The 25907-nt window shown below is 40.7% G+C and overlaps 1 protein-coding gene across 2 annotated transcripts in view; it reads right to left on the bottom strand.

Moving 5' to 3' along the window:
* mpped2a (metallophosphoesterase domain containing 2a) overlaps window positions 1–25907 on the bottom strand; it is a 70912-nt gene that overhangs the window by 12654 nt on the left and 32351 nt on the right. For both annotated transcript variants that reach the window (XM_084364060.1, XM_084364059.1), the window contains one exon: window positions 25150–25375. In XM_084364060.1, the coding sequence (XP_084220186.1) occupies window positions 25150–25375 (226 nt within the window). The remainder of the gene's footprint in view (window positions 1–25149; window positions 25376–25907) is intronic.

Consider the following 25907-nt stretch of genomic DNA (forward strand, 5'->3'; position numbering starts at 1 on the left):
AAGAAAACTTTCATTATGGATTTATTTGCCAATTATATTCTTGATTAATCATGTAGGCAATAAAATGTCAAAAACAGGGAAAAATGGCATCATATCATCATATCTTCCCAGAGCCACATACTTTTTGTTCATGTTTGTGTTTATGTTGAAAATGTATATAAGCCAATATGCAGTCGGATGTTCTTTTTACTTACAAATAGAAATATTGTAATAAGCCTCAGAAATCTAGTATCAGTCAAGCTTTAGTTTTTGTCAAATTTAACAACAAAAAAAAAGTAACTCACAAACAAAGCAGATTGAATGATTTCCTTCTGTGAACTGCATGTGTGAGAAGTATTAAGTAGTACTTGTTGTAGCACTAGTACAGAGCTACAGTACCTGTGAATGTGGCAGGTGGGGTTTGGGAGGAGCAGTGAGGTATCTACATGTGAACATGGAATCCAAACACTTTGAAATATGGATATGGATTGTCAGGAAGCCGGGCAGGTCTAAAGAAACTGGAGACCAGACTAATAAAAAGAGGTGGAATCAGGGTCCTTTTCAGGGAGCCTGTAGGGGGCTGGGGGGCAGGGGCCGAGACCCATTCAACCTGCCCTGAGACACAGGGACAAGGGTCCCATTACCCTCTCCCAGCCCTGGCCTCCATGAACTTGATCCTGAAGAACAATAAGAGAGTAAGAGAGGGGGAGGGTGGAAGTGAAGAAAGGAGTGAAGGGAGGCAGGGGGGAGGATGATATCTCTGGGAAATACATGAGCTTTCCTCAGTGACAATAACTGACAGGCGAGGTTTCATTTCCCAGCTCTGCTCCAAGGACCAAGACTGAAGTCTTTTTTTCAAACAGGACAAGGTGATCAGAAAATCGAAGAATGACTGCACTTCGTTGCACAGGTGTGTCTTTCAGGCTGTTCACCCTCTTACTGCTTTTCTTATTCAGCACAAAGACTACAGCTCCAGGTCTGCAAGTTAATTGAAAAAGAAAAAATTGAAAAAGCTGTTTGAACATCTCAAACTTTCATTTATGACATACAATACTGGGAGCAGAAAAAAGATGAAGGAAATTTATTAAAAAGGACCTTTGTGTGTTTGGGCCAGTGTTCGTCATTGTGCCAATTCAGGTCCAATGCTGAAGGTCTGCTGCTCTTCAGACCAAAACACAATTTTAGCGGAACGATGCTTTGACATAAATTAGCCTGCAGCAATGACATTAAAAAGTTTGGGCATTCAGGCTTCAAATTGTTGTAACTTCAATAAAAAGCCAGACTGTGTCCAAAATCATTCCCTCTTCAATACATTACTACTATTTCTCAATTTTTCTCTGTCAGCCTTCTTTCCCTGCATTTAAAATAGTTCTCCACATATTTAGTATTTCACTGCTATAACATGATAAAAAATGATCAAAATCAACGCAGCAGAACCAGGAATTTGTCTTTTTTATTTAACACATTCTTCTTTCCAAAACCTAGCACTTCTCTTAAATATTTCAACTCTACTGATAACAGAGTCGTGTATGTTTTGCTAGTAGTGGCTAATGCGGGCTCGGTCCTTCTCACTTCTTTCTAACTCCTCATCCCTAGATTTTTAAACCTGTAGTTTTCAGACCCGACCTGACTTGAGTGACATCACTTGAGTCAGTTTATCAGATTTTGCGCAGCTTTTTCTCGAGACGTTAAAGGCTTTATACAACTTTGTGACACAAGTAGCGGTACTCCCAAAGACATGTAAACAGACTTTGCGTAAAATATGCAAAGAGCCGTAAGCCCATTCAGATTAGATGCCAAACGATATTCAATCAGCCAATGCCAATACCAACATCCTGCTGAAAGAGTTAACATTATTGGGAATCTAATAATTATAAATGATCCCCAACACCTTCTTCTGTATTTTAAGTCAATACTGATAATAGCCAACAGATATATCGGTCTTTCTACACTTCACCTAGACACTGTCGACTATTGTAGGCTCGATGTGTCGCACAATGCAATGTCAAAAGTAGTATAACATAAGTATAAGTAGTATAACAGTATAACAAATATTGGTTACTACAACTAACACACTAATAAATACAAAGTTCCAAGCAAAGGTGAACATTATGTTATATTATTATATCACATTACATTATTTAAAATTTCAGGCTCAATAGAAGGTCTTTAATTTGATTAAAGGCTGCAAATACATCTTACACAAGCCCCGACAATGACCAGCATGTGACTAAACTTATCTTCCATTAATAACTCAAACTTCTTCTAAATGTATCTGCTAACATAATGATGCTTTGGCTTTCCTTGTCACAGTCAGATCAACAGGAAACAAACATCATCAATAAAGCACATTGCAAGCTGTTTAATTACATGACTACTTAGATTATATCGGTATATGTCTGCTCTGCAGTATGGAATTACTCTCCTCTCGAGGATTATGAGAAAAGAAAGCAGCAGGTTTTCACAGATTGCTGTCAAAAGGCCGGGAGCACACCCTGCCTTGTCCTGACATGACAGGCCAAACAGTCTTTACTGAAGGGGTCTAAGGTCAAGGGGGGGAGGATGAGGAGGGGGTGTTAAAGGCAACAGGAAGGGCCACAGGGTCAAGCCAGTGCAGATACATGGCACTCTGTTCGTGGTCATTGTCTCGACCTTACAACGCGTGGATGCTAGTGGGGGCACAGAGACGCAGCAGCAACAATAGGCACAGGAAATGCACACAAACTGGCATTGTTAGTTTCATGGGTTTGTATACAAAGAGCCGGAACACAGAAAAACAAAACACACAAGGGCAGCCTGTACAAAGGAGCCCGAGACTTGTACAGACGCACCCATAAAACATAAACCAAAGAATACAGAGTTACTTGATGCAATCCATTCAGGGCAGAGAAGATGTTTATGAAGTATCCTACAGCCCAGTTAACCTTGCAGCTACCTACTGTATTGGTACTGATCATCATGTCAATCAACAAAAAGATGATCAATTTTGATATTTGATTGTTTGTTCATTATCACGCAACGATAATTGACATTTCTGTGGTTCCAGCTTCATAACACGAGGATTTGCTGTTTTTCTCTATTACACATTGAACATTTTATTTTTTTTTTTTAAACAAAACAAGCTATTCAAGACATCATTTCCAGATCAATTTCACTATTTTCAGACACAACAAAACAATTAATCTGGAACCGCATCGACTGATAAATGCATAACGTAAACTTCAGGTTTGTTAGTTGCGGCTCTACAGCTTTAACACTGGCCACAAGTCAGTCCATTCGGCAATTATTTTGGCATATTCCTATACAAACATTTCCTACATATAACTGTCTCTATTGTTGGTTCTTTGCCTGACACTGATCACTGAAAGGAGGTCACAGTTTGCCCACCTTTTTATTTACGACACTACATCCCTGCTGACACCTGGGTGTTCCTACCACCCACATGGGGTGTCTAAATCCAGCAAGTGGAGATAAGCAGAGTCCCGTCCTTGCCACTGAATCTGTGCAGAGGTCAGCAGGAAGGAAGGGAAGTGCTGCGGGACGATGTGAATGCTATCGCCCCTGAGCAGAAACAAGTAGGTAGGCTGCCCTTCTGTTTATGGAGCCGTCGTTACCACCGTGATTGATGGCTCGCCACAGACAATCCACATCTCCCTCAAGGGCCAGACACGAAGTGGGAAAAGAAAAAGTGTGGGAGAGTGTTTGTTTATGGAAAAACCAGCAATTTGAAGAACCAATTCCAGCTGTGGTGAATGTGAAGTCCATTTTTCAGAGAGGTCTGATTTTTCATGACAGATGTGTAATTCAATTAACTTGTCTTTTTTTGTTAAGTGTAATTAGTGTCGCAGTTTCAAGTCAGGTCAACTTTAACCGTCTTTCATCATTCAGAGTAAATTAATTGGACCAAATTTAGTAGATTATGAGTTCAGTGAATGCAAAATGTTATGGCTGTATGGCAATCTTGACATAAAATGGAAAAAGGTATTTGGACACCTGAATGTTGCAGCCAGATGTGATTGTGAACGTCTCATTTCAAACCGTGGGCATTAATCTGTTGCTGTAACAGCCCCAACTCTTCTGGTATTCATTACCATTGGTGAAGTCCAACACTGATGTTTGGCAAGAGACGTTTTGGCTCTTGCTAGTTCATTCTAAATGTGTAAGATGGGTTGGGGTTGCATTTAGGGATCTATGCAGTTAAGTTAAGTTCTTCCACACAGAACCACTTCTTTAAGGAGGAGGCTTTGTACACGGGGACGTTGTCATGTTGAAAGAATGGAAAGTTGGGCACCCTACTATCAGAAAATGTTCCCTGCACCTGACAGAAAAGCCATTGCAAGAGGGTTGCTAAAACCAGCCATACCTGCAGTTGATGACTGGCATTATTTAAGATATCTTCAAGATGGATATAATTACAAATCTTTACAATATTTGCATTAAAAGCTAAATCTATTACAAATTACTTGATGTGTACATACTTGCTGACTTTTGTAATCCCCATGTATTCTTGTCTTTCATTCTATTTAGTGAAAAATGTAGGTGTTGGCAACACTTTTGATGCCTATTTTATTCTTTGTAATAATTGTATCTTTGGTATCTTCTTTATTTATTTTCCTATGACTACTTTTATCTTGTATTCTGCACTACACAGCTCAGGGTGATGCTTTGCTGTTTTGCACAATGAAAACAAAGTCTTGAACTGAATTTCTTTTGAAAGTTCTTGAAAAAATCTGAAAGTTGAAATGTGACTGAGGCCCCATCTGTTCCCATTTCACTTATATAACTGTTTTCTTCCTTCTAACCACAAAAAAGTTTTTCTTTTCTCTCCATCACACACCTCACACCTGTATAACTATCACTTGTTTAATGTTAATTTGGGTCTTTTCTTACCAAATTTTTGTAACATGATTTGAGTACTATGGCTCTGATTCTATTCAGTAAGTTTGGTATTTTGCGATATATTTTCTAGCCGTATTTTTATTTACTGTATTGGTCCTTATTTGCTTCTGTATTAACTGTGTCTCTCTCTTATCTGTCCTTCTACAGAAGGCTAGAACAGATAAGGCTATTAAGTCCTATGAAAACGAATGTATTGTATGGACATTGGCATCACCCAATAATAGAGAATAATAGAAAAAATTATTAAATAAAAAAAACAGGAAGGAAAACACTACTGTCCTAAATATCATTGTATGCTGTCACTCAATTAACTGGAACCCACCGGCCAAAACCATGAAACAGTCTCAGACCCAGTCAAAGTACAGTAATGTACTATCTATGGACAGCAGTGTTTACACTTATGGTTTAATTATGAATTCAGTGAGTGTACAATAGCGTAATCCTCACTCACTGTGACTGTACACAGAGGACCACGCTTGAATTGCGGGCTGCTTTTAGAGGATGCCGCCTGCAAAAAATAACACCTTGAACAGTCTGATTGAGCCTTTACCTCATCTGTTCCCATTTCACTCCTTCATCTTAAATCATTAATGTTTTCTCCCTTCTAAAACAAGAAAACTCAGTGAAGCTTGCACCTCTTTTCTCTTTATCAAAAACCTTCCAGCACTTAGCATCTCTACTGTCCTCTGCAGGCTTGTTGTCATTGATGGTATTACTTATTCATATGTGCTTCAGCCGTGCAAGCACTTAGGTTGGTGACCTTTCACACCAAACTGTGCGGAGAATAATGGCCTGGACAGTAAGGTACACTTTGAGTTGAAATCTATGTTTAGGCGGAAAAGAATAAGTCGCTGTGGTAAAAGGTACAGCTAATGCACGGCTGCCACACCTCAGGCCAAAGCAGCTGGGGACACAGGGCTTCCTCTGCTTTTCAAATATTTATCCTCTCATAGCTTGAGACACAGCATGGGATGGAAAACAAGATAGAGTCCTGCTGGGACCTGGATATGCCAGTGTACACACATACACTACAGGACAAACAGAGCAAAGAAAAAACAAACAGATGGGAAGATTCAGATGTCAGGGACATACACGCGCCCCCTTTGTAACCACAACCACCGTGTTGATAATGGTGGAAACCCTCTGCTGCCTGCCTGCTGTAAGAGCAGCCTGGAGTCTTTAGCATCTTCTCTGTTGAATGAGCAGGTAGCCTGAGGTCGGGTTCAGGGGACCGTCTGCTGACAGATCGCCTTTACTCCCTGGCTGGTTGCTGAGCCATCTTGGGCTCCCTTCCAGGGGATTGTGATTGCATTTTATAGCCTCGAGCAGCCTCCTCATGTCATGTATCCCTCCTCATGTCGCAGACATCTGGTTAGCTCTGGGCTCTTCGCGTCTCCCCTGTGCTCCCCGCTGTGCTGGATCGTTTGATTAAGCCTGCATCGCTCATAATCAGACTCAGACTCAGGCTCCTTCCATCCCCCATACCTGCAGATCTGCTTCCTGACTGCCTCAAAGTCGTATGACGGCTGCAACTAACTCCTCTAATTTGACTAATTTTTATTTGAACGGGAAGTTTGAACAGGACGTAAGGCAACTGAGACAGCCACAAGGAGCAACCATGGTGCGTTGGGAAAAGAAAACAAGGCTTTAAATCTGGGACTTAATTATGCATTTTTATTTAGCAATTAATTAAAATGTTATTGTTATGATTATACAGTATTATTTGGAAATGGGTAATGAATCATCCCTTTGAGCTATTCTGCCTCTCCCTGCACCTTATTGTTGCTCATTTTAAGGTCTTTAGTTTTCACCTGTGCATTTTCAGTTTAATTTTAGTTTCTTTTAACACCTCATACACTAATTGATGACATGACACCAAACAGCGCAGGATGAACTCTGCTATTCATTTGCATTCTCTTACCCGTTAAATTCTGGGCAGCATGGAGCCTATTTATTACCACTTGCTCACCTGCCCCACCACTAAGCTATTCATTATCAAGGTGACTAACCTGCACAGCCATTAGCTGCAATACTATTCATATCCTGTTAGTTAGCGCAGGTATGCTGTTAATGGGCAACGTACCATTAATTCTGCAGGTACAAAGGAAGACGTGACCCCGTTTCAGAGAGCTGCGGTGAGCCTTTGCACCGCCAGCACACAGCCGGCGTGTGTTTAACGGGCCTCATAGGGAAAAGAGACTTACAGTGTGTTTACACAGTGGCATCTCTGAGCTGGTATTAATAATAGAGCCACTTAGCATTCAGAGGCACTGGTCTCAGCCACGCTGTTTGTTTCACAGGTCATTAAATTTATGCCGCAGCCCTAATGTTCATTACAGCAGCAAACTGGCCAGGGGTCTGTAACACTCGCTCACTGTCTTTAATCCCCCGCTGTATTCCTAACACTGGCAGTCTTTTCATCCCTCGCTTATTCTGCCTCTCTCACATCTCAGTCCATTTGCTTGACAACAATCTTTTCCTGGTTTAATTAAAAGGTTTGCACCAGTGTTTTCAGGTTTCTTGTCTTTTAATCGTCCGGTCCTCACTATGTTTTTCAATCACCGCACACAGGCAAAAACCAGCATTTCAAACAAATAGCTGGACAAATATTGAATGTGGAAGAAATTTTTGTGTTACACCCTTCAGAGGTGTCGTTCTTCCACCTGTTAAAACTGTAGCTGCTGCACAAAGCTGTTGCTGTGCGGCCAGTTTGGCCAGTTTCACCTTGGTAGGAGATGCTGGCAAGAGGAAGCTGATCCCTGCTCAGGCTTAACTGCTGGTAATTCCACTTCCACTGTGAAAACACCAAAGTCACCGTGCTGCAAGCTAACAGAGGCTGGAGGTCAAAATGATAGACAAAAGGCACACAGAATGTGAAAACTAATTAAGGGGTTTTACAAGTTTTTTATAGAAATAACGAGACTGGAAAACAGCAGGGATTTATACAAGCTAACAGGGAAACTTGAAGAAATTAGTTTATGATACTGGCAGTTTCCTTTAATTTTTCCTTTTTGGTCATTATTTTCTAAACGATTAACCTTCTCTGTCTTGTACCTCCATACTCTCTACACTCTTCCCTTTGAGCACCCATCTTTTGCCTCTCATCAGGTGCTTAAGCAGAAAAACATCAATCTGAACCACCTCACACATCAAAAACATGAACACTCTGCCTTTGGGCAAAAGCAGCAAAACACAGCAGTCCTGACGGGGGGCAGATTTAATGTGCGAACCAGGCAGGGGGCACGTTTAACATGCACACACACAGTAAAATCAACACTGTGTGGATTCATGCTGCAGTCACAAACAGCAGCTTGGTCCCACAGGCTCCAACCGCCCACCAATCCCTTCATTATTCCTTAATGCGACTGATTATTCTCTTTAGAAAAAAGAAAAAAAAGCACTGCCACACAGTCCTGCAGGAGAAAACACAAACACTTTAAGGAGCGAGCAAACACTCCGTTTAATCTAATTAATCCTCTTGGAAATGTAGCGCACTTTGAAGGCCGACTGTACAGCTGCTGGAGGAAACCAACAGCAGTTGGACCACAGAGGAAAACAGAAATGATTCCCCACAGGAAGAAGTTTTGGGATTCAGATACTGACTGTTCATGCTAACAGACTCCTGACCACTTAGAGCCACATGTCCAGATTGCTAAACTTTGTTTCAAGAGTCCAACGATTAAATAGATTTAACATTAAAGTTCAGGCTCCCAGTTGAAGTACAAAAACTTCAACTGGGAGCTAGAATACCTTTGTGGGGAGTTTGCATATTTGTCATCCTTTCTGAATTAATATTTAAACACTTGTTCATCACAAAACAAAAACATTTAATGTATTCTGTTACCTGATGGTGCAAAGCAAGGGACCTTCTATTAATCTAATGTGTCTGCTGCAATAGCTTGTGAGGTTGGCAGCTGACAAAATCATCCATCCATAATGCAAAGAAGTAAAGCATCTGCAAATCTGAAGCCAACAGAGGTAATGTTATAGCTCTCTACCCCTTTCAACCAAAGTGAACCAAGTGCTAGTTCTGGGCTGGTACTGTTGCTGGTTGGGAATTAGTTTAACCTGCAAACTTTTTAAGAACTGCTTTGCTTCACATCATTCAGTCTCTGTATAGGTCTCCAATTTCCAAGCATTGCTAAGAGCAACTATGGCAGACTTCATCGCCTCTTAACAAGTGTTGCTCCTGGCTTTGCATGCCTACACTGGCATCAAAACATGACTGGCCCTCGGACCACTGTTTCTTTTTATTTGGCATAGTGAAAATCTCTTGTTTATTCTCCCGTGGATAAGTCAGAACACACTACACTAGCTCTGGTTTTTAAAAATGGCATTCAAAAGCAATTATAGTTGGTCCTTGGTCATAATAAACCAGCCTGTTCTTTGTTCTAGACCAGCAAAGTGTTGGTGCCGCTCTAGGAACCAATTTTCCTGGCTGGTTCTTTGGCTGTCGAAACACAAAGCACCGGCTCCGAATCAGAACCTGACCCCACTTGGTCAAAAAGGGGTAAACGACTGAGCGTTAGCCTCATAGGTTACTTTTAATCAGATGGAAAGAATCTTTTAACATTATCAACAATGACCAAATACACCCCAAACAACTCTAATAACAAACCAGCGTGCAACTAATGACATTAAATCCAAACAGACTCAAAACTTAAAAAGACAGCCCTCAAGAAAATGGTTTGGATTCTGTGTTCCACTTTCTATTTAGCTACTTAGCTAGTTGGCATCTCCTACTAGATGTCATTCATATTTAACAGGTCTTTGTACTATTTTTGAAGGCCCCGGTCATTGTCACAATGCTGCAAAATCAGCTAATGTTTATTATGTTAAAATGTCCTGAGATCGATGTCATCCCTTTTCTCTCAAATGTTCCTGTTGGTCTCTCCTGTTTGCTGTTCAAAGTCTAAAAATGCCAAAAAGTCCATAAGCACATTATTTCATTTTGTCACACATACCTTAAAGATTATAGAATAAATTATGTTTCTTGTTAAACATGTTTAAATTTCTTTGACAAGAATGAGGATTCACACCAGAATCGATGAGTAGAATTTCTACCAATATTGATTAAACTGAGTGTGTGTGTGTGTGTGTGTGTGTGTGTGTGTGTGTGTGTGTGTGTGTGTGTGTGTGTGTGTGTGTGTGTGTGTGTGTTTGTCATTACATGCATCTGTCGTCCCTTCTGCCTGGTCCAGAGTGTTTGCAGTGGAGGATCAGAGGCTATGCAGAGCGTCCAGTCGTGTGGCTCTCTAATTAAAGCTGACACTGCCACTGAAGCACGCCAGCTCCTGGGTCAAAGGTCACCTCGCAACCACTGACACAAGCAGGTAACTGGCCACTGAGAAACAGGCTGAAAGAGAAGTCGCCACCACCAGCCTCCCTTCCTCCACCTCCTTAACCTGTCCTCCTCCCCCACTCATCCCCGGTTCTCCTTGCCCTCCCTTCATCTCATTCACTCCACCTCTCCACTCACAAGGTTCTTCTCAAGGAAAAAAAACACCCGCTTCCATGAATTTATCCACTTAATGACATGAGAGAGAAAGAATAGAGACAAAAGAGAAACGGAGGAAGAGGAAGGGCTTTCAAACAGCGGCAGCGGAACATCTATAGGAAACTCGCACTTGAGAGTCTTTTCAGCACGATGAAAGAGCGGCAACGCTGGTGCGAAGGCCATCATCGGAGGGGCCAAACATGTCACTGGAAAAGAAAAATACTGTAGGTGGAGAAGTGAAGTTCCTTGTGTACCTCTAACATGAATGATGCTATCTGTTCACCAACATGAAAGCACGCTTTTGACCTTTGCAAGTCCGTCCATTTACAGCAAAGTGGAACTGGACCTTGGTGTGTTTTCTTGGAGATACAGTGAAGAAAGAAGAAGAAAGAAGGTATCGAAGGATGCTGCTGCTGAGGTAGAAGGCGCAACTGCGCTGAAGAAAGCCATTTATCATCCTCACATTGGAAGTAAAAAAAAGAAAAAAAATCCCAACTACTGAGTAAAAGAGTCCCTTGACAAATTTGGTCAAGTACAAGTGAACCACAGCTTGTAAACAGAAGTCACATGGACTCAGAGGTCTCTTGTTTACAGATCAGAGTTGTAGTAGCATGTCGACCCTGTAGGTCAGACACCGCGGGCTGCAGACGAGGCCAGTCAGCTGAGTAGTCACTACAATCCCATCTACAGTGTTTTCAGGCTTTATTTTGTGCTGCTCAGCTTTCTGAACACGAGGAACTGCTGCCTGTCAGATGTCAACTTCCACCTCCTCCTCCTCTCTCTGTTCAGAAACCCTCACGCTTGTGGTTTGATTGGGTTTAGATGCTCATTCCTCTAACAAGCTGTGCTGCTGCTGCTCTTCTTGTGGTTTATTTGATATGGACACACAAATACACACCAACAAACTGAATACACAATTACAATGCATTGTATCGACAAAGTGCTTACTTTATTTGAAACAACATCCCCACTAGAGCCTTTGTATGAGCTTAAATACGGAAAACAAATATAAAAATATATAATTATTTTTTGATGAAAATGATGCTTGCATATATTGGCAATTAGGGGAGGGTGTCATATGAAAAAAGTAGTGCAGAGGGTAAAAAATGATGCTCTACTAATAAAAAATTCTCAAATATGACACTGTGTTAAAACAAACCCCAGTTAGAAACCAGTATTTGACCAAAAAACAAAGCAATTGACAAAACTAAAAGTGAAATATATTAAACTTTGGTGAGCTTCCAGGGGGTCATGCCATGTAGGAACTCCCTCACAAATACCCAGTGGTGGGAGAAGTACACTGCTCAAAAAAGTAAGGGAACACTTAATCGTCACAATATAACCCCAAGTCAGTTAAACTTCAGGGATATCAATCTGTCCATTTAGGAAGCACAAGTGATTGTGAATTAATTTGACCTGCTTTGGTGCAAATGAAAGTGACAACAGGTGCAGTGGAGAGGCAAAGCAAGACAACCCCCAAAGGGAAATGGTTTTGCATGTGGTGGCCAAGACAGTTGTTCTCTCCTTCTCCTTCCTGACTGATTCTTCTCTAGTTTTGTGTTCTGCTAGTGTCCTTGTCACTACAGTGGTACCTGCAGCCCAATCAGGTTGCACAGGTAGTCCAGCTCCTCCGGGATGGCACATCCATATGTGTGGTCGCAAGAAGGTTTGCTGTTTCTCCCAGCACAGTCTCAAGAGCATGGAGGAGATACCAGGAGACTGGCTGTTACACAAGGAGAGCTGGACAGGGCCGTAGAAGGGCATCAACCCAGCAGCAAGACCAGTAACAGCCCCTTTGTGTGAGGAGGAACCTGAGGAGCACTGCCAGAGCTCTACAAAATGACCTCCAGCAAGCTACTGGTGTGCACGCTAAATTGATTTATCAACTTTTTAAATACTTTCAGTTAGTACCAACACAAAGTATGCAGGTGAATACTCATACATATTTTTCATATCAGTCAGAATTTTGCAGAATGATTAATTCATGTGAAAGATCAGGAAAAAGACGAAAGCTCAATCAAACTCAACTGGGACCTGGAAGACCCAGAAACTGAAAAATGTCTCTGTTTCTTACTGGAACCAAATTTAGCTGAAGCTGAGATACGTTTCCTTTCAGCCTGGTATGTGTCTCGCTGCCAGAGATGGATGTGTGTTCTTCACACTTTTGAAGAAAATATAGGGCTTCCAGATAAAAGATGGAAACCAGATTAGGTGATAAGAGCTGATGACTCTTACAGCTGCCAGTTCTGTCACAACGCGCAGAGAAAGAAAAATCCTGCTATAAGAGACTGTTGTGTTTTATGCAAATTTCATATGCATTAGTTACCCCTAAGTTTGGTCGCACAACTAAAACAAACGAGAGACGATGTTAAATATATCTGTCTTGTCCCATCGAAGAGTTAAAGCCATCGACACATTTCAGAGTCAACAGAGCTCTCACTCACTCTTAAAAACACACACAAGCACAGACATGAAAACTGACAGAGACAATTACACCTTCCAGCCGGAGGCTCCGTGTGCACTGTAACTACAGTCTGTCCACACCGTCGGGGACGAACAGTGATCTGACCTCAGAGCAGGGCTAACAGTCTGCTGCACAACTAGAGCGAAGAAACACACCACCGACTGAAACACAGCTGTCTCTCTGCATTATCTCACATCATTACTTTTATTCACAGAGCGCTCAATCTTACATCACACTAAAGGTGGGAACCCTCACAGGAGATCGTGCTGCAGACATAAACAGATTTAAGACTTAAAATTATTCATTATAATGCTAGGAGATGAGCAGAGCAGGAGGTCAAATTACCCACAAAGGCCTACTAATTTCTTTGAAAAGAAGAAGTACTACACCCTTCCAATCCAAAAAAAACAATCAACACCATATAAAATCCTGACGTGTAGAGTCTCCGAATCAATAGCAAACAAAATGACTAATCTTTCTTTTATTGGATCCGCCAAAAGTGTCAATAAAATGTCAACACAATTCTCAAAGTGCTTTGATTTGCAACAGGCGAAAAAAGTGATTGAGGATAAAACTGAAAAAAGGAAAAGAAAAAAAGGCACAATCTTTCCCTGCTGTAACAACATTTTTTTTATTTTTTTTGACATAGAAAATACAGTAATTCTCCACATTTCTTTATTTAGACTGCATTCAAAACAAAAATCTTGACAAGTATTAAAAAATTACTACCTAAACTGGATCATTTTCCTTTTTTTGTGGTAAATGTGTGGCCTGGATCCAGAGCAGGATTCTGGCTATGTCAGCCCTTTTCCAGGCCCGGGAGTGTTTGATGGAGCTGCTGGGCCGTCGTGTGGCAGACCTCTAGCTGCCCGGCCGGTGACTGATGCACACGAGGCCACGGAGGAGAGCTTTATTAAACGATGGCGAGGACCCATCACTCTCCCTCTGACATATTGGGGGCTCACCTTGGGGTGTGAGCGGTGGGGTGCACCAGGAGGCATCAGCGAGATATGAAACATTTAGTCCGTCTGAGTTAACACACACTTGTGATGACGTATGGTGTGTGGTTGTTGGTTTCAAGCACGTTGCAGTTTTGAATTTTGACTGCGTTTCATATTTTTCTTGCAAAAGGGCCATTTAAGAAACATGCCTATGTGTGTTTGTGCATATGTGCCTTTGTGTGTGTGTGTGTGTGTGTGTATGTGTGTGTGTGTGTGTGTGTGCAGGGTGAGTCATTTAGCAGGGAACGCTGTGAGCCGTCATACCGCAGAGAGCGAGGGCGCAATGACAAATCCATCACTTAACCCTCTCATTCATTCCTCTGACACACACTGGGGAAACACACACACACACACACACACACACACACACACACACACACACACACACACACACACACACACACACACACACACACACACACTACAGCTGCAGACCTGGAGAGCCTGAAAGAACAAACCGCTGACACCCCTCCTCCTCCTCTCTCTGCAGCCTTCATCACCAGCTGCAGGAGGCTCCATAATGTCTAAACCTCCCCGCATTCGTAACCTGACGACCACCTGCAGCTGCACCAGCACCCATGGGTGCACCAAGACAAGCCAACAACAACAGCAGCAGCCATACACATACTTTTGCACAAATAGCAGGAGCGTCCACTACAACTGGGCCCTGTTAGCAGACGCTTGACGATTTCCATTTTACGCTCCATTAAGTAAAGGTGTCACACCGACATCAATAAATCATTATCTCATTAATTCTTAAAGTATTTGTGTAATTAATGTGCTGCACTGCTGTCCACTAAAAACATTTCATTAAAAAAAAAGTTGTTCAAGAAAATGAGGGAAAAAAACAAAAAAACATTAAAAAAAGGTATTTCTTCAGTGGTAAAACTTTCAAAATACACTCAGGATAGGAGAATAAAATGTTTTTTTATCACAGATCAATCAATAAGTTGATCGTGGTGAATTTTCATTATCAAGATAATTGCAAATACCCCCCAAACACGAGCGACTTGAAAAAGCTGTCTAGCTTACTGAAGTACAGTCCTACATTTGTTTCCAGATTTATTTTGAATAAGTCTGTCACTATGGCTGAAGGCTTGGCTTGCACGTTGTATCCCCCACAACAAAAAGTTAAATCAGATGTGTCTAAATACTAGATACAGATGAGGAAACCACTTTATCCTATATTTGTGAAGGGAAACGTTATGATTTATGCCTACTTATTTAAGATTCTTAGATTGTTTTTCACAAAAAATAATAATAAAAAAAATATAATATAAAAATATAATAAATAATCTTTTAAAGTCTCAATATTTTGATGATCATCAGGATATATTATGAAACGCAATTATGTTGGACAAAATTGTGACATGCGATTTTCATATCTTCCCATGCCTACATGTTATTTGAACAATTATGTATTATTCAAGCGACATTTGATTTTGTAACTCAAAAATGATTTTTTAAGTCAAATGTCAGAAGACAGTGAAAAAGCTCATTATAATTTCCCAGAGCCATAGTTAGTGTTCAAATGACTTGTTTTAACTAACGATTAAAGTAGCTGCAACTACAGAATGTGTCATTTTGCTGATGGCAATGAAAAGCAATCGGTTACTAAAATAGTTGAAGATGAATTTTCTGTTCCTGGGCTCATTGAGTAATTGTTTCAATAACATTTGATACATGATACATTGAGAGAGAATGTAAAAACTTTCTAAAAAGTCACACAAGGCAAATGCTATCCAAGTAATCTATGACATCTTTTTTGAGAATAAAAATAATATCACTGCAGTTTTCAGGAATACAACAATTTCTCTTAATGCTCTAATTAAGTGAAATCACAATTTAAATGTGTGTAAATAGAAAGAAACCCACTTTTTTTAAATCACTACATGCTTTTGACCATCAGAGGATCAGAAAGTTTCCCCAAACTAACTCTGCAGCGTGAAAGAAACGAGGGCAGAGCGACCATGAAGCCCTTGACTTCTTGGTGACGGACATTTGTCAGGGCCCATTACCTCATCGGAGGTAACGCTGCCATGTGCTCGCACTCTGACAGAGAAAATAGTGTGCGTCTATGTGTGTGTGTCCGTGTGTGTGTGTGGTGGGCAGACAGCCAACACAAACTGACAGAGGCTGGCGCCAGCAGAGGGGTGACTTAGGGGTGATTAAGCTAAAAGCAGCCGACACAAATGTCAGACCTCAGCGACGCAGACAAATGACAACAACATGAAGTTATAAATGCTTGTATTCATTTTCACTTGTGTTAGAGAGCTGTCCTAAAATATACTAAAGTTATGAAAAGAAGCACAAAATTATTTTTCCAGTTCAAATATTTAAATACTGAGACCAATTTGAGACCAATTTTTGGATGCACAATGAAAAAGAAATCAGTTAAAAGGTGGCAGAGGATTATACATTTGTATAAGCATATGCATCAGTTCAAGATCAAGAAGCTTCATAATGTCTTTAATATTCGCAAGCATGAGAATTTCAGTAGTGCAGTAAAAATAAACTTCTCTAATAGAACTAAGTATCACAAGTACAAAATAAATTGGGGTCATGTTCAAGAGAGCTTTTTCTTACAGGTGAGTAAAGCAGGTTAAGTAGAAACATAATCAGACCTATTTTCAGGCTCAGTGTAGAGGTAGTGCTGAAAACCAATTCACCATTCATTTTGATTTATCTGCATTGAGAAATTTCTCACGAAAAAATATCCTGGTTCACAGGTCTCCTGTCTAAATAAGTTATTAAAATATGGTAAATACTATCTGTCAGCGTTCGAGTACATGAAGATGCTGTTTAATTTTGCTCTCGTAAAATGCACATAAAAAGCTTAAATGGATGGCTTATTAAAAGTTAATACTGTATCTTAACAAAGCAACATTTTTTACCCCACACCAACTTGCAGAGGTAAGATCTTTAACTATATCTAACCATAAAGAAAAAATTAAAGGGCTTTTAGGACATGCACATGTCCTCAACATTTGAGTACACCAGAAGTCTGCAGAGAAAAGAAGCTGAAGAAGTGAGTTTATCATAAACTTTGCTTTACACTGCTGAACAGACTGGAACTTTACACTGTGGTAGATGTGGGACTGTCACGTTAAAAGTCCAAATAAAGTGAATACATTTTAAAAGTCTTTGTTAGTTTCTTTGTGGTCTCTCATTATTTTGTTTCTGTCTAATTAATTCTGCATGTTTGTTATGTTGTCTGTAATGAGGACGTGACTTGTTATTGTCAAATGAGCCATCAGAGTTTTTATGCATCTATAGCGAGGGTTAGGAAGATTTTTTTTTTAAACAGTTAATTGAAAGAATATTGCAACCACTTTCCCTCAGTCAGTGTTTAAAACTGCATCGTCTCAGAGGGAGAGTTAACCACAGTATGTGTGCTGTTAAGGGTCAGGGGTGGTCCTTATTTTACAGCATCAAGATGTTCGTTCAACAAAAGGCCACTTCCTGAGAGAGAAAGTATGAAAGAGCTAGCGGGCGAGAGAGAGAGAGAGACGAAGGTAACATGGCCAAATGTATTTGTCAGTCAAACATTACAGGTACTGTATGTGAACGTCATTCTGAAACCAGCAACGTAAGGGCTGCATACAACTATAAGAATTTTTCTTCCAAAAAAAGAGAGACACAAACAGATTTATCAATTATTTTAAATAGTTTGCAACTGATTTAACCCAATAGTTGACAACTATTTGATATACTGCAGCTCTAATAAGCATTAACCAGCTGCTGTATCAGCCTCCAGTCTTCTGGTTTCAAGTTGTCCACCAGATGTTGAACCTGCATCAGCTGATTTGCTCTGAATCAGATACAAAAAGTCCAACACTGATGTTTGGATGATGAGGTCTACCTCGTCTCTGTTCATCCCGAAAGTGTTAAACAGGATTTAGGTTAGGCTTCTGGGAAAGCAATTTCTTTATGGACTTTGCTTTGTGCACAGGAGCATTATTATTATGTTGAAACAGGAAAGGATATTTCCCAAAATAAAGCCCATTATTGTCTTCAATATAATGGCACGCTTTAGCGCCAAGATTGTTATTAACTGGAACAAATCTCTGGGCCAAAAGACCTACAGAGGTGAATGAGATAGGGCGTCCTAATACTTTTGGCCTTATAGTGTAGACAGAGAGACAGGTAGATAGAGGGGGAAGAAAAGGAGCTCAGAGGAAAACAAACGTTACTGATCTCTGACATCCTCGTAATGGAAACAACTGAGGCTAAACATGCTGATATACAAACATCACCACTGTGTCCCTCTCTCGCTTCCTCTCCCTCTCTCTCGCTCTCCTGCGCACACAAACGCACACACAAACGCACACACAGACACAGACACAGACACACACACACACACACACACACACACACACACACACACACACACACACACACAGTTGACCTTTACAGTGAAAAATGAATACATGAATAAAACTAAAATCTGCAAATGACAAATCTGCATTTGGCCCTTCGGGTTTCCCCTGAGGTGCGCTTCTGAGAGTCAAATGAGGGCAGTTGGATTTAATCTGCCGCCTCTGGGAGGCACACACACATGCACACAGTTCTGCAGACTGATTTGCTATCGAATAAACCAACCAAACATTGATTGCCATTTCATTCGTTAACAGGGACCAAACTAAGAACTGTGAGGAAAAGATGAGAGGGAAGAAAATGAGATGGCAGGAGGAGGCTGGGAATAGAATGAGAGAGGGAAATGAGAAGGGAGAAAAGAAAGAGATGGGAGAGAAGTGGAAAGAAGAAATAAGGGGAGGAGGAGGAGGAGGAGGAGAACAAATGATAAGAGGAGGAGAGGAAGCTAGAGGAAGGGAGGAGAAGGCAGAAACCCCAGTGGACGAGGCAGACAGGGGGAGAGAGGAGGGCTGGGCTGGGAGGATCGGGGAGGAGGCAGCAGAGGGAGCAGCAACAGTTTGACCTTCGACCAGGGAGTTAAGTTGTGGTCAAGTCCAGAATCACAAAATGGTTTAATCCCTACAGAGAGAGAGGGAGACACAGAGGGGGGAGACAGAGAGGGACACACACACACACACACAGACACAGACGCACACACACACTCTCTCTCTCTCTCCTCTCCCACCTCGTACTTCTCTGGTCTGAATCAGTCAGCAGAGCTTATCAGAGTCCGCAAAACCAGCAGGATTCCTCACATATCTGTGGCCAGCCTGCCGTCACTCCTTTTACATTGATGTCTTTGAATTTATTCATAGTTCAGTCTACAAAACAATGACTACTCCCTATCACGTGTCTTTAGAAATGCTTATTTTGTCTGACCAACAGTCCAGAAAGACTAAGCAATTGCAATTACAGGGAACAAACAAAAGCAGCAAAGACATAGTCAAATTGGTTGATTCAGTCAATATTTAGATTTGTTTTTTGTTGATCAATTTTATAGGTGAGATTATCTATCATATCAGCACAGATCATAAGTGTTTTAAGTATTTAACCCAACTCAAAAGCCTTCTGATGGACTGGAGCAACACTCAACTTTTTACCATTTACAAAAGGGCCTAAAACAGAGATTCATATTCTGCCTTAAAGAAGTAGATTAAAGACAGAAGATCAAAAAGAAGGTTAATAAACACATGAAATGGGAGTTAGAGTTCAGAGTTTTACTTTGCTCAAAATCTTGTTGGCTGGAACAGACAGAGTTAATGATGTGAATAAAATCCAAAACTGTCCAAGAGACCTTCAGCCCCTCTTAAAGAGGTTTGATTGACAAGGTGCAGAAGCCTGCTCATCTTTCCAAAGTGTGTGTGTGTGTGTGTGTGTGTGTGTAGGAGTGTGCGAGTGTGAGAAGAGGGGGTTCAGGTATTCGGTCTGTTAAGCATCTGTCATTAAACAGTGCGTGTTGTGTGTCTTTCATGGTACGCTGCTTTCACTCCAAGACGGAGTGAACCGAGTCAGTTTTCAGTGAACACACAATCAGGAGCAATGCAAGGTTTAAAAAATGTCTCGTAAAGGATTTGTTCAATAAAGAAGGTAGTTGGTGAAGGGGTTTTAAAACAGGATGAAATGAATGATCTATCAACAATATTTTGTCCTTCAGTTTATAAAATCGTACAGAAATAAAAAATGAGGAGCCAAAACTATTAGTCGACCCTCAAAATAATAAGACGCTATTCCTATACTTCAAATTATTTGCTGGTTTATCTTCTTGAATGCGAGGATGTGCTTCTTCTCTGTATTTTTATAAAATTCAATTTCTTTGGGTCAAACAAAACAAGCAAAAACACGTAACCTTGGACTTTATTTTCTCGGACGTGATTTGAAAGATGATTAACTGAAAAAATAATCAACAGCTTAATTGCTAGTGAAAATAATCTTAAATTGCAGCTCCAGTTCACTCTCTCTGCCTAATCATTTATATCACCTATTTATTCTGATAATGAAGACTCAAGGATATTTTCGTATGGAAGTAACTCCTTCATTCAAGGCGTTTATGTTCTAGTTTCAGCAGCTGCATTTAGCAGGTTTCTCATTATCTCCATAAGAGCAGACTGTTTTTAAAGTGTCCCTGAATGCAATGAAATGACAAAAATGACATTTTCTTTTTTTCTTTCTGGCTCAACTCACAGCTCAAATAAAAGCAATCCGTGACAAATTAAAGCAGGTTTTCTATGAGGAGGAACCAAAAACAATATCTCTGGTTTTTTACTCATGTAGCTTCATGATGGCCATGTAATTTCTTACTTTACTGAAGTAGTGTCATGAATGTAGGAAAAACTGAAATTCATAGCCCTCTATTGACATAACAGAACAGAAACCATGCAATTTCAGAAATTAAAATTCTTATCACCATCCTTAAGGGGAATATTTGCCAGCATTCAACCACTTTTGTATCATTTCAATGTGGGAAGTAAATGCAATTAAATAATGTTAAACTAAAAATCTTCGTTTTGCCTGCACCAAGAGCCCCCCGCTCATTTGCAGATGATATGTGTTTAGCTGTATTGTGAGAACGTTTGTGAACAGGCCACCATTTTTTTTCCTGCTTGAATCTAGATGAGCCAAAACTAAGCACTGCCTGGCACCCAACTTGCAGTACATGGCCTACCTGTGAGTTTATTAGTCTGGTTAAGCTCACTAAGCTCTGCAATCTGGTTATTGTAGGTTTTCAACCCTTAAGAGTAAAAGTGAATAACACAGCTCTTTTCACCGTTTTCTCTGTTTATGTTGCACCACTTTCAAAAATATTTTCTACTCTTTCTACTGATTAGACAGACTTTCAGCAGTAGAAAACATCTTTAAGTCCTCTGTTTTTAAATAAATCTCATCTCTGAAGACGTTCTTCTCCAGCAATAAACCCACAGCTCAAGGATTTCCAACATCTGGGGAAATTTTCCCCTCAACACTGAACTCTTTTTTTTGATAACTAGTTTATCAGATACTCTAGTAAGATTAACTAACTGGGGCAACTTGTTGGCAAAATTTCAACATAGACACATATTTGAGTAACCAAAAAGCTGTGTGTTAGAGAGCTTGGCCTTGTTCAAATCCACCTCAGTCCCCAAAGAGTCGAGTTCAGAAAAGGCTTTACATCCACAGTTTCAAGATATAAAGCTGAAACTATCAGCGTGGGAAAGAGCAGATCTTTACCGATATGATTTGAAAACATTTTTCATTTGCGTGTGCTCCTTCAGACATGGATGTGTCCAGAATACTTTCAGCATAAACATTTTCTACTGAACAAGCTGCTTTTCAGTGCTGTATCTAAATCTTTCTGCTGTAAATGGCCACATGCTGAACTGATAACCTGATGCAGATAATTATAAAATGGATTAGGTTTGAAAAGCGCTGCAGCAGAATGTCATTTTCATCCTGAGACCTTTAAAAAACAGACATTTAAATGATGGATTCATGAAAAAAATGAAAGGCAATGGTGGGAACAGCGATGAAAAGAAGGGTGTAATGTTTATAATCAGTCAATCAGAGAAGAATGTTCCCTTCCATCCTGTAGAGATGAAAACCTGCAGTGTCATTATGTGTAATTATTGTGTACAAACTGCTGTAACCTGCTGCTTCTCCACAATTTCCTGAAGAAAACTTCAAAGTCCTGTGGTAGAAATCTGACTATTTGATCCCATAGTCCCATAGTATGCTTTTTCATGTAAAACACAAAAAAATATTCAAAGGAATTTCATGAAACACAACTGAGAAGATGAAGGTGAGTATTAAAACTTGGTTTTTGACTGTGCTCGTGATAATCTAGTGTAATCTAGATAAAGGAATGTAGTTGTGTGCTATAATATCTGTACTGTGGACAGTGAAATGTGTTTTCATTCAAAGAAGGAATGATCTGCTTTTTCCGTCTTACATGCAAAGTGGCTGATGGATTAAAAAAACAGAAAATCCTGTTCTTTAAGCGAACAGCCTTTCAATGACATTTTGTTTCTGCTGTTGACATTTTTCTATTTGAGCTGGATGGGGGTGGGAAAAGTGAGTTCTGAAATTTTTGAAAAGTTTTAAACTGTGTGGCATTTGGGGTTACAAAAAACAACAACGGACCATTGGCTGGCATTTTCATGTACACGTCAGAGCCAAATACCATTGTTTTTTTTGTAAGATCTTAAGGAAACTTGGCATAAAACTGAAATATCCTTGCAAGTATTGCTAAATACACAGCAGTGGAGCGTAACAAAGCATATGAACTTAACTACTATATTATTGTACAATGTTGGGTTACAGGCAGTATATTCCAGTTTGTGAGACTTCATAGTTTTACTATAAATATTATGCTCAACATTTGATTGCTGTTACGCAACACTTAACATGCAAACAGACGATGAGCTTATACAGTTGAAACTACACAAGACTGTATGGAGTGGTTAGTCCAAACGCTTCAAGGACTTCCTATATTGTCAAAAGACTGTTTTAATGTTTGGGCAGCTGTATCGCTAAGTTTATATTCAGAAAAAGGAAGATAATTAGCATTTACAGTACTGACACATTTGTTTAAGTGGGAATGAGAACTACACTGTTATTACTTATATTCATGTACAGATATGAATAGTTTTCCCACCACTGAAAGCAGATGTGTGAATACTGAACTAGCTGAAAACCTGTGAACATGTTATTTAGTTGCGTCTTTAAAGCAGCAGCAGCAGCAGAGCAACCCACTGCAGCTACAGCAGCGTTTATCAGGTGGTAGTTACACGCTACATTTCCTGAGTGATGCCGTCGCGTCCTGGCCTGCAGCAGCAAACCGCTGAGGACTCGAAGGAGCTCGGGCCACCCAGGCGGCGAGCTGGTGAGCTGTTGATGAAGTGAGGGGTCACTGCAGGGCTAAGTGAGACCTCACACTGGACAAGCAGGCCAGACCTAGGGCCACGGTGGCATATGGGTGTGAAGGAGGTGAGGAAGCTGAGGAGGGGTGGGGGTGACGGGGCGCCAAGCTGTCCACTCCGCCTCTCACGAGACCCCCAGCTGTCACAACAGACACTTACCAGCCCTCACACTAAACACCCACCAGGGAGAGGGGGGCAGCATCCTTCCTCTTTCAAACAGAAGGATGGAAAAGAGGAAGGATGGAGGGAAAAGCAAGGGTAATCTCTTCTTCCTGCTGCTGTGAAGTCTGAGGAATGCTGGGATCTGCCCCTGTTGCCATCCTCCGCCACTTCTGAAGCCAGGCTGCAAACCTGCTAATTATAGCCGCTAAAGGATGAAGGTGTGACCTAAATAGTTATTTTAAGTCTGGAGCAGACCTGTGAGAACCACTGCGCAGAGAGAGCAGAGGCAGTCGCAGCATGGCGGAGGAAGTTCCAGCCTCGACCGTCGCACAACAAAACACAGCTGCGGTGCTGGTGGGCTGAGGTCAGACTGCAAGACTGATCAAATACTGTGAGACGACAACAGCTCAGACTGAACTACAGGGCTTTCTGTCTATCAAATGATCTAGCAACGGTGCCTGGAACCAAGAAAGGGATCACAAGGATACTACTATATGGGCAAACTACCAGCATCTGTCTAAGATTAGTTCTATGAGGATTTTTGTCTAATAAAGCTGAAATTATGAGATCACTGATTTATAATTTTTGGTAATTTATTCAGAGGAAAAATGCCAATATTGTTAGTTAACTTAGTTTCTGTGTTATTCTGTGTGTTCTTGTGACATTTCTTTATGATCTTGAGACAATATTTTTAAAATTATTTTAAAACTAAATGATTAACTGAAAAACAAAACTAGCTAAATTAACCTATGGATGTAAGTAAGTTCCAGTCCTATTTACTGTAATACAAATAGCAATGTTGATGATGTTTAACCCTTGACAGGGCAAGATGGGCACGACTCAATGTACTCCATGATGCTTAATGTACACTGTACTTTATGTGAGCTTTTGTAGTAGATTTTAACACAAGTTTGACAAATTTATCTTGATAGTTTCATGCTTTTTTATTATGTTTTGTGTATTGTGTGTATCTCTTCAAGTCTGTGTGTTTTATGTTTCACCTGCCTGCAAGATGATTATTGTATATAAAACAGGCGGCTGTAAAAGCTTAAAATGGTGTGCAGCTGCCTTTTTTCCAAGGTGCAAAGAAAGTATGTGTGACATAGTAGGTGTAAAAATCCTGGATAATGGTTTTGCTACAAACAATAACATCTGTGGAAAAAAGTTTTCCGTAGACTACTCTTATTGCTTCAATATACAGAACCTACAGTTCAACCCAGGAATCTATTTTGAAAAGACACTAATTCATAAACACGGGTTACCATTTACCATCAAGGAGTATGAGATTTTGATGTCGGTGTACATCCATGAATGCAGCAGCGGTCTCAGGGAGAGTTTTCTCCCATCAGGCACTTTCTCTACACCAACATTTCTCACTTTAATAACACTCCCACCTGCCTCTGTTTGTCGAATACATGCTGCTTACACCATTCCTGAACCAAACACACCCGCCCACCCTGCTTTCTTTCCACACCTGAGAGCCTATTGACAGAGTGTCCCGGTAACACGCGTATCACTTAACCCTGTGTCAAAACACAGGTGTAACGTAAGCCTGGGGAGCAGGCGAAGGTCCTGAGCTCATAAAGGAATGTGCGAGCTGGGAATAGCACCCTGCATGGAAGAGAGGCCCCTCGCTGAGAGCGTACAGCAGAGTACAGAGTTACTACAGGGAGGAGAGCTGGAAAACAGCCAGACACTGACAGAGGGGGAAGGCACACCTTCACCTCAGGGATCCACAACACAACAAGACAGAATTGTGACTCAGCTATAATGAAAGACAGAAAGTGAGGAGAGTAGTTTTGGATGGCGGATGAAAGGAAGAACAGTTGGTGCACTTACCATGGCGCCCCGTATATTCGGAATCCCTTTATGGTGACGTCCGAGTCCTGCAGGTACACACAGTTTGTGAGGAGCGACTGGACATTGTCAAAGTCCTCTGGTTTGAGTTTGGAGACTGAGGGGAATCGGTAGTAATCCTGCTTGACCAGCTCGGCCATAAAGTCCTTATCGAAGGTCAGCTCATGGTTCCCGGCGATCACCACCTTGAACTCGTACGGTAGGCCACCTACAAGAGACAAGGGACAGGGAGAGGGTGGTGAGCTGCAGTCTGATATCCACATATGAAGCTCTAGTCTGTATCTCTTCTGATAGAAGTCATACGGATATTGATCTGAGCTGAAGACGTTGCATGGTGTTCATCTGGCCTTGCAGGATTTTCGGTATAACAATTTTTTAGGCATGAAATGTAAAGATATTGACAATTTTCAGACCATTTAAACAGCACTAAAACTCTCGAATCAACTTAAAGTTCTTAACTGGAGCTAACTTTATAATCCAGATGATGTACAATATCAAAGTTACATAAATTAACTAATTAAGGCACCAATAAGCTGTGTTTTTCTATAGCTGTGATCTATAAGGTTTCTCACATCAGAGGTGGTTTTTAATCCACCCTAACGAATAATTAAAAAATTAAGAGGCCAAAAATCAAGAGGTCAGCGTTTGATCCATAAATTATCAAACAGATTTGTTCACCAGTTTTTCACAGATTCTTTCCGAAGGTTTTAATATCCTGTGTCTGCTTAATGTAATGCCCT

Source organism: Pagrus pagrus, assembly GCF_965226575.1.
Source record: "Pagrus pagrus genome assembly, chromosome: 1".
Lineage (NCBI taxonomy): Eukaryota > Metazoa > Chordata > Actinopteri > Spariformes > Sparidae > Pagrus > Pagrus pagrus.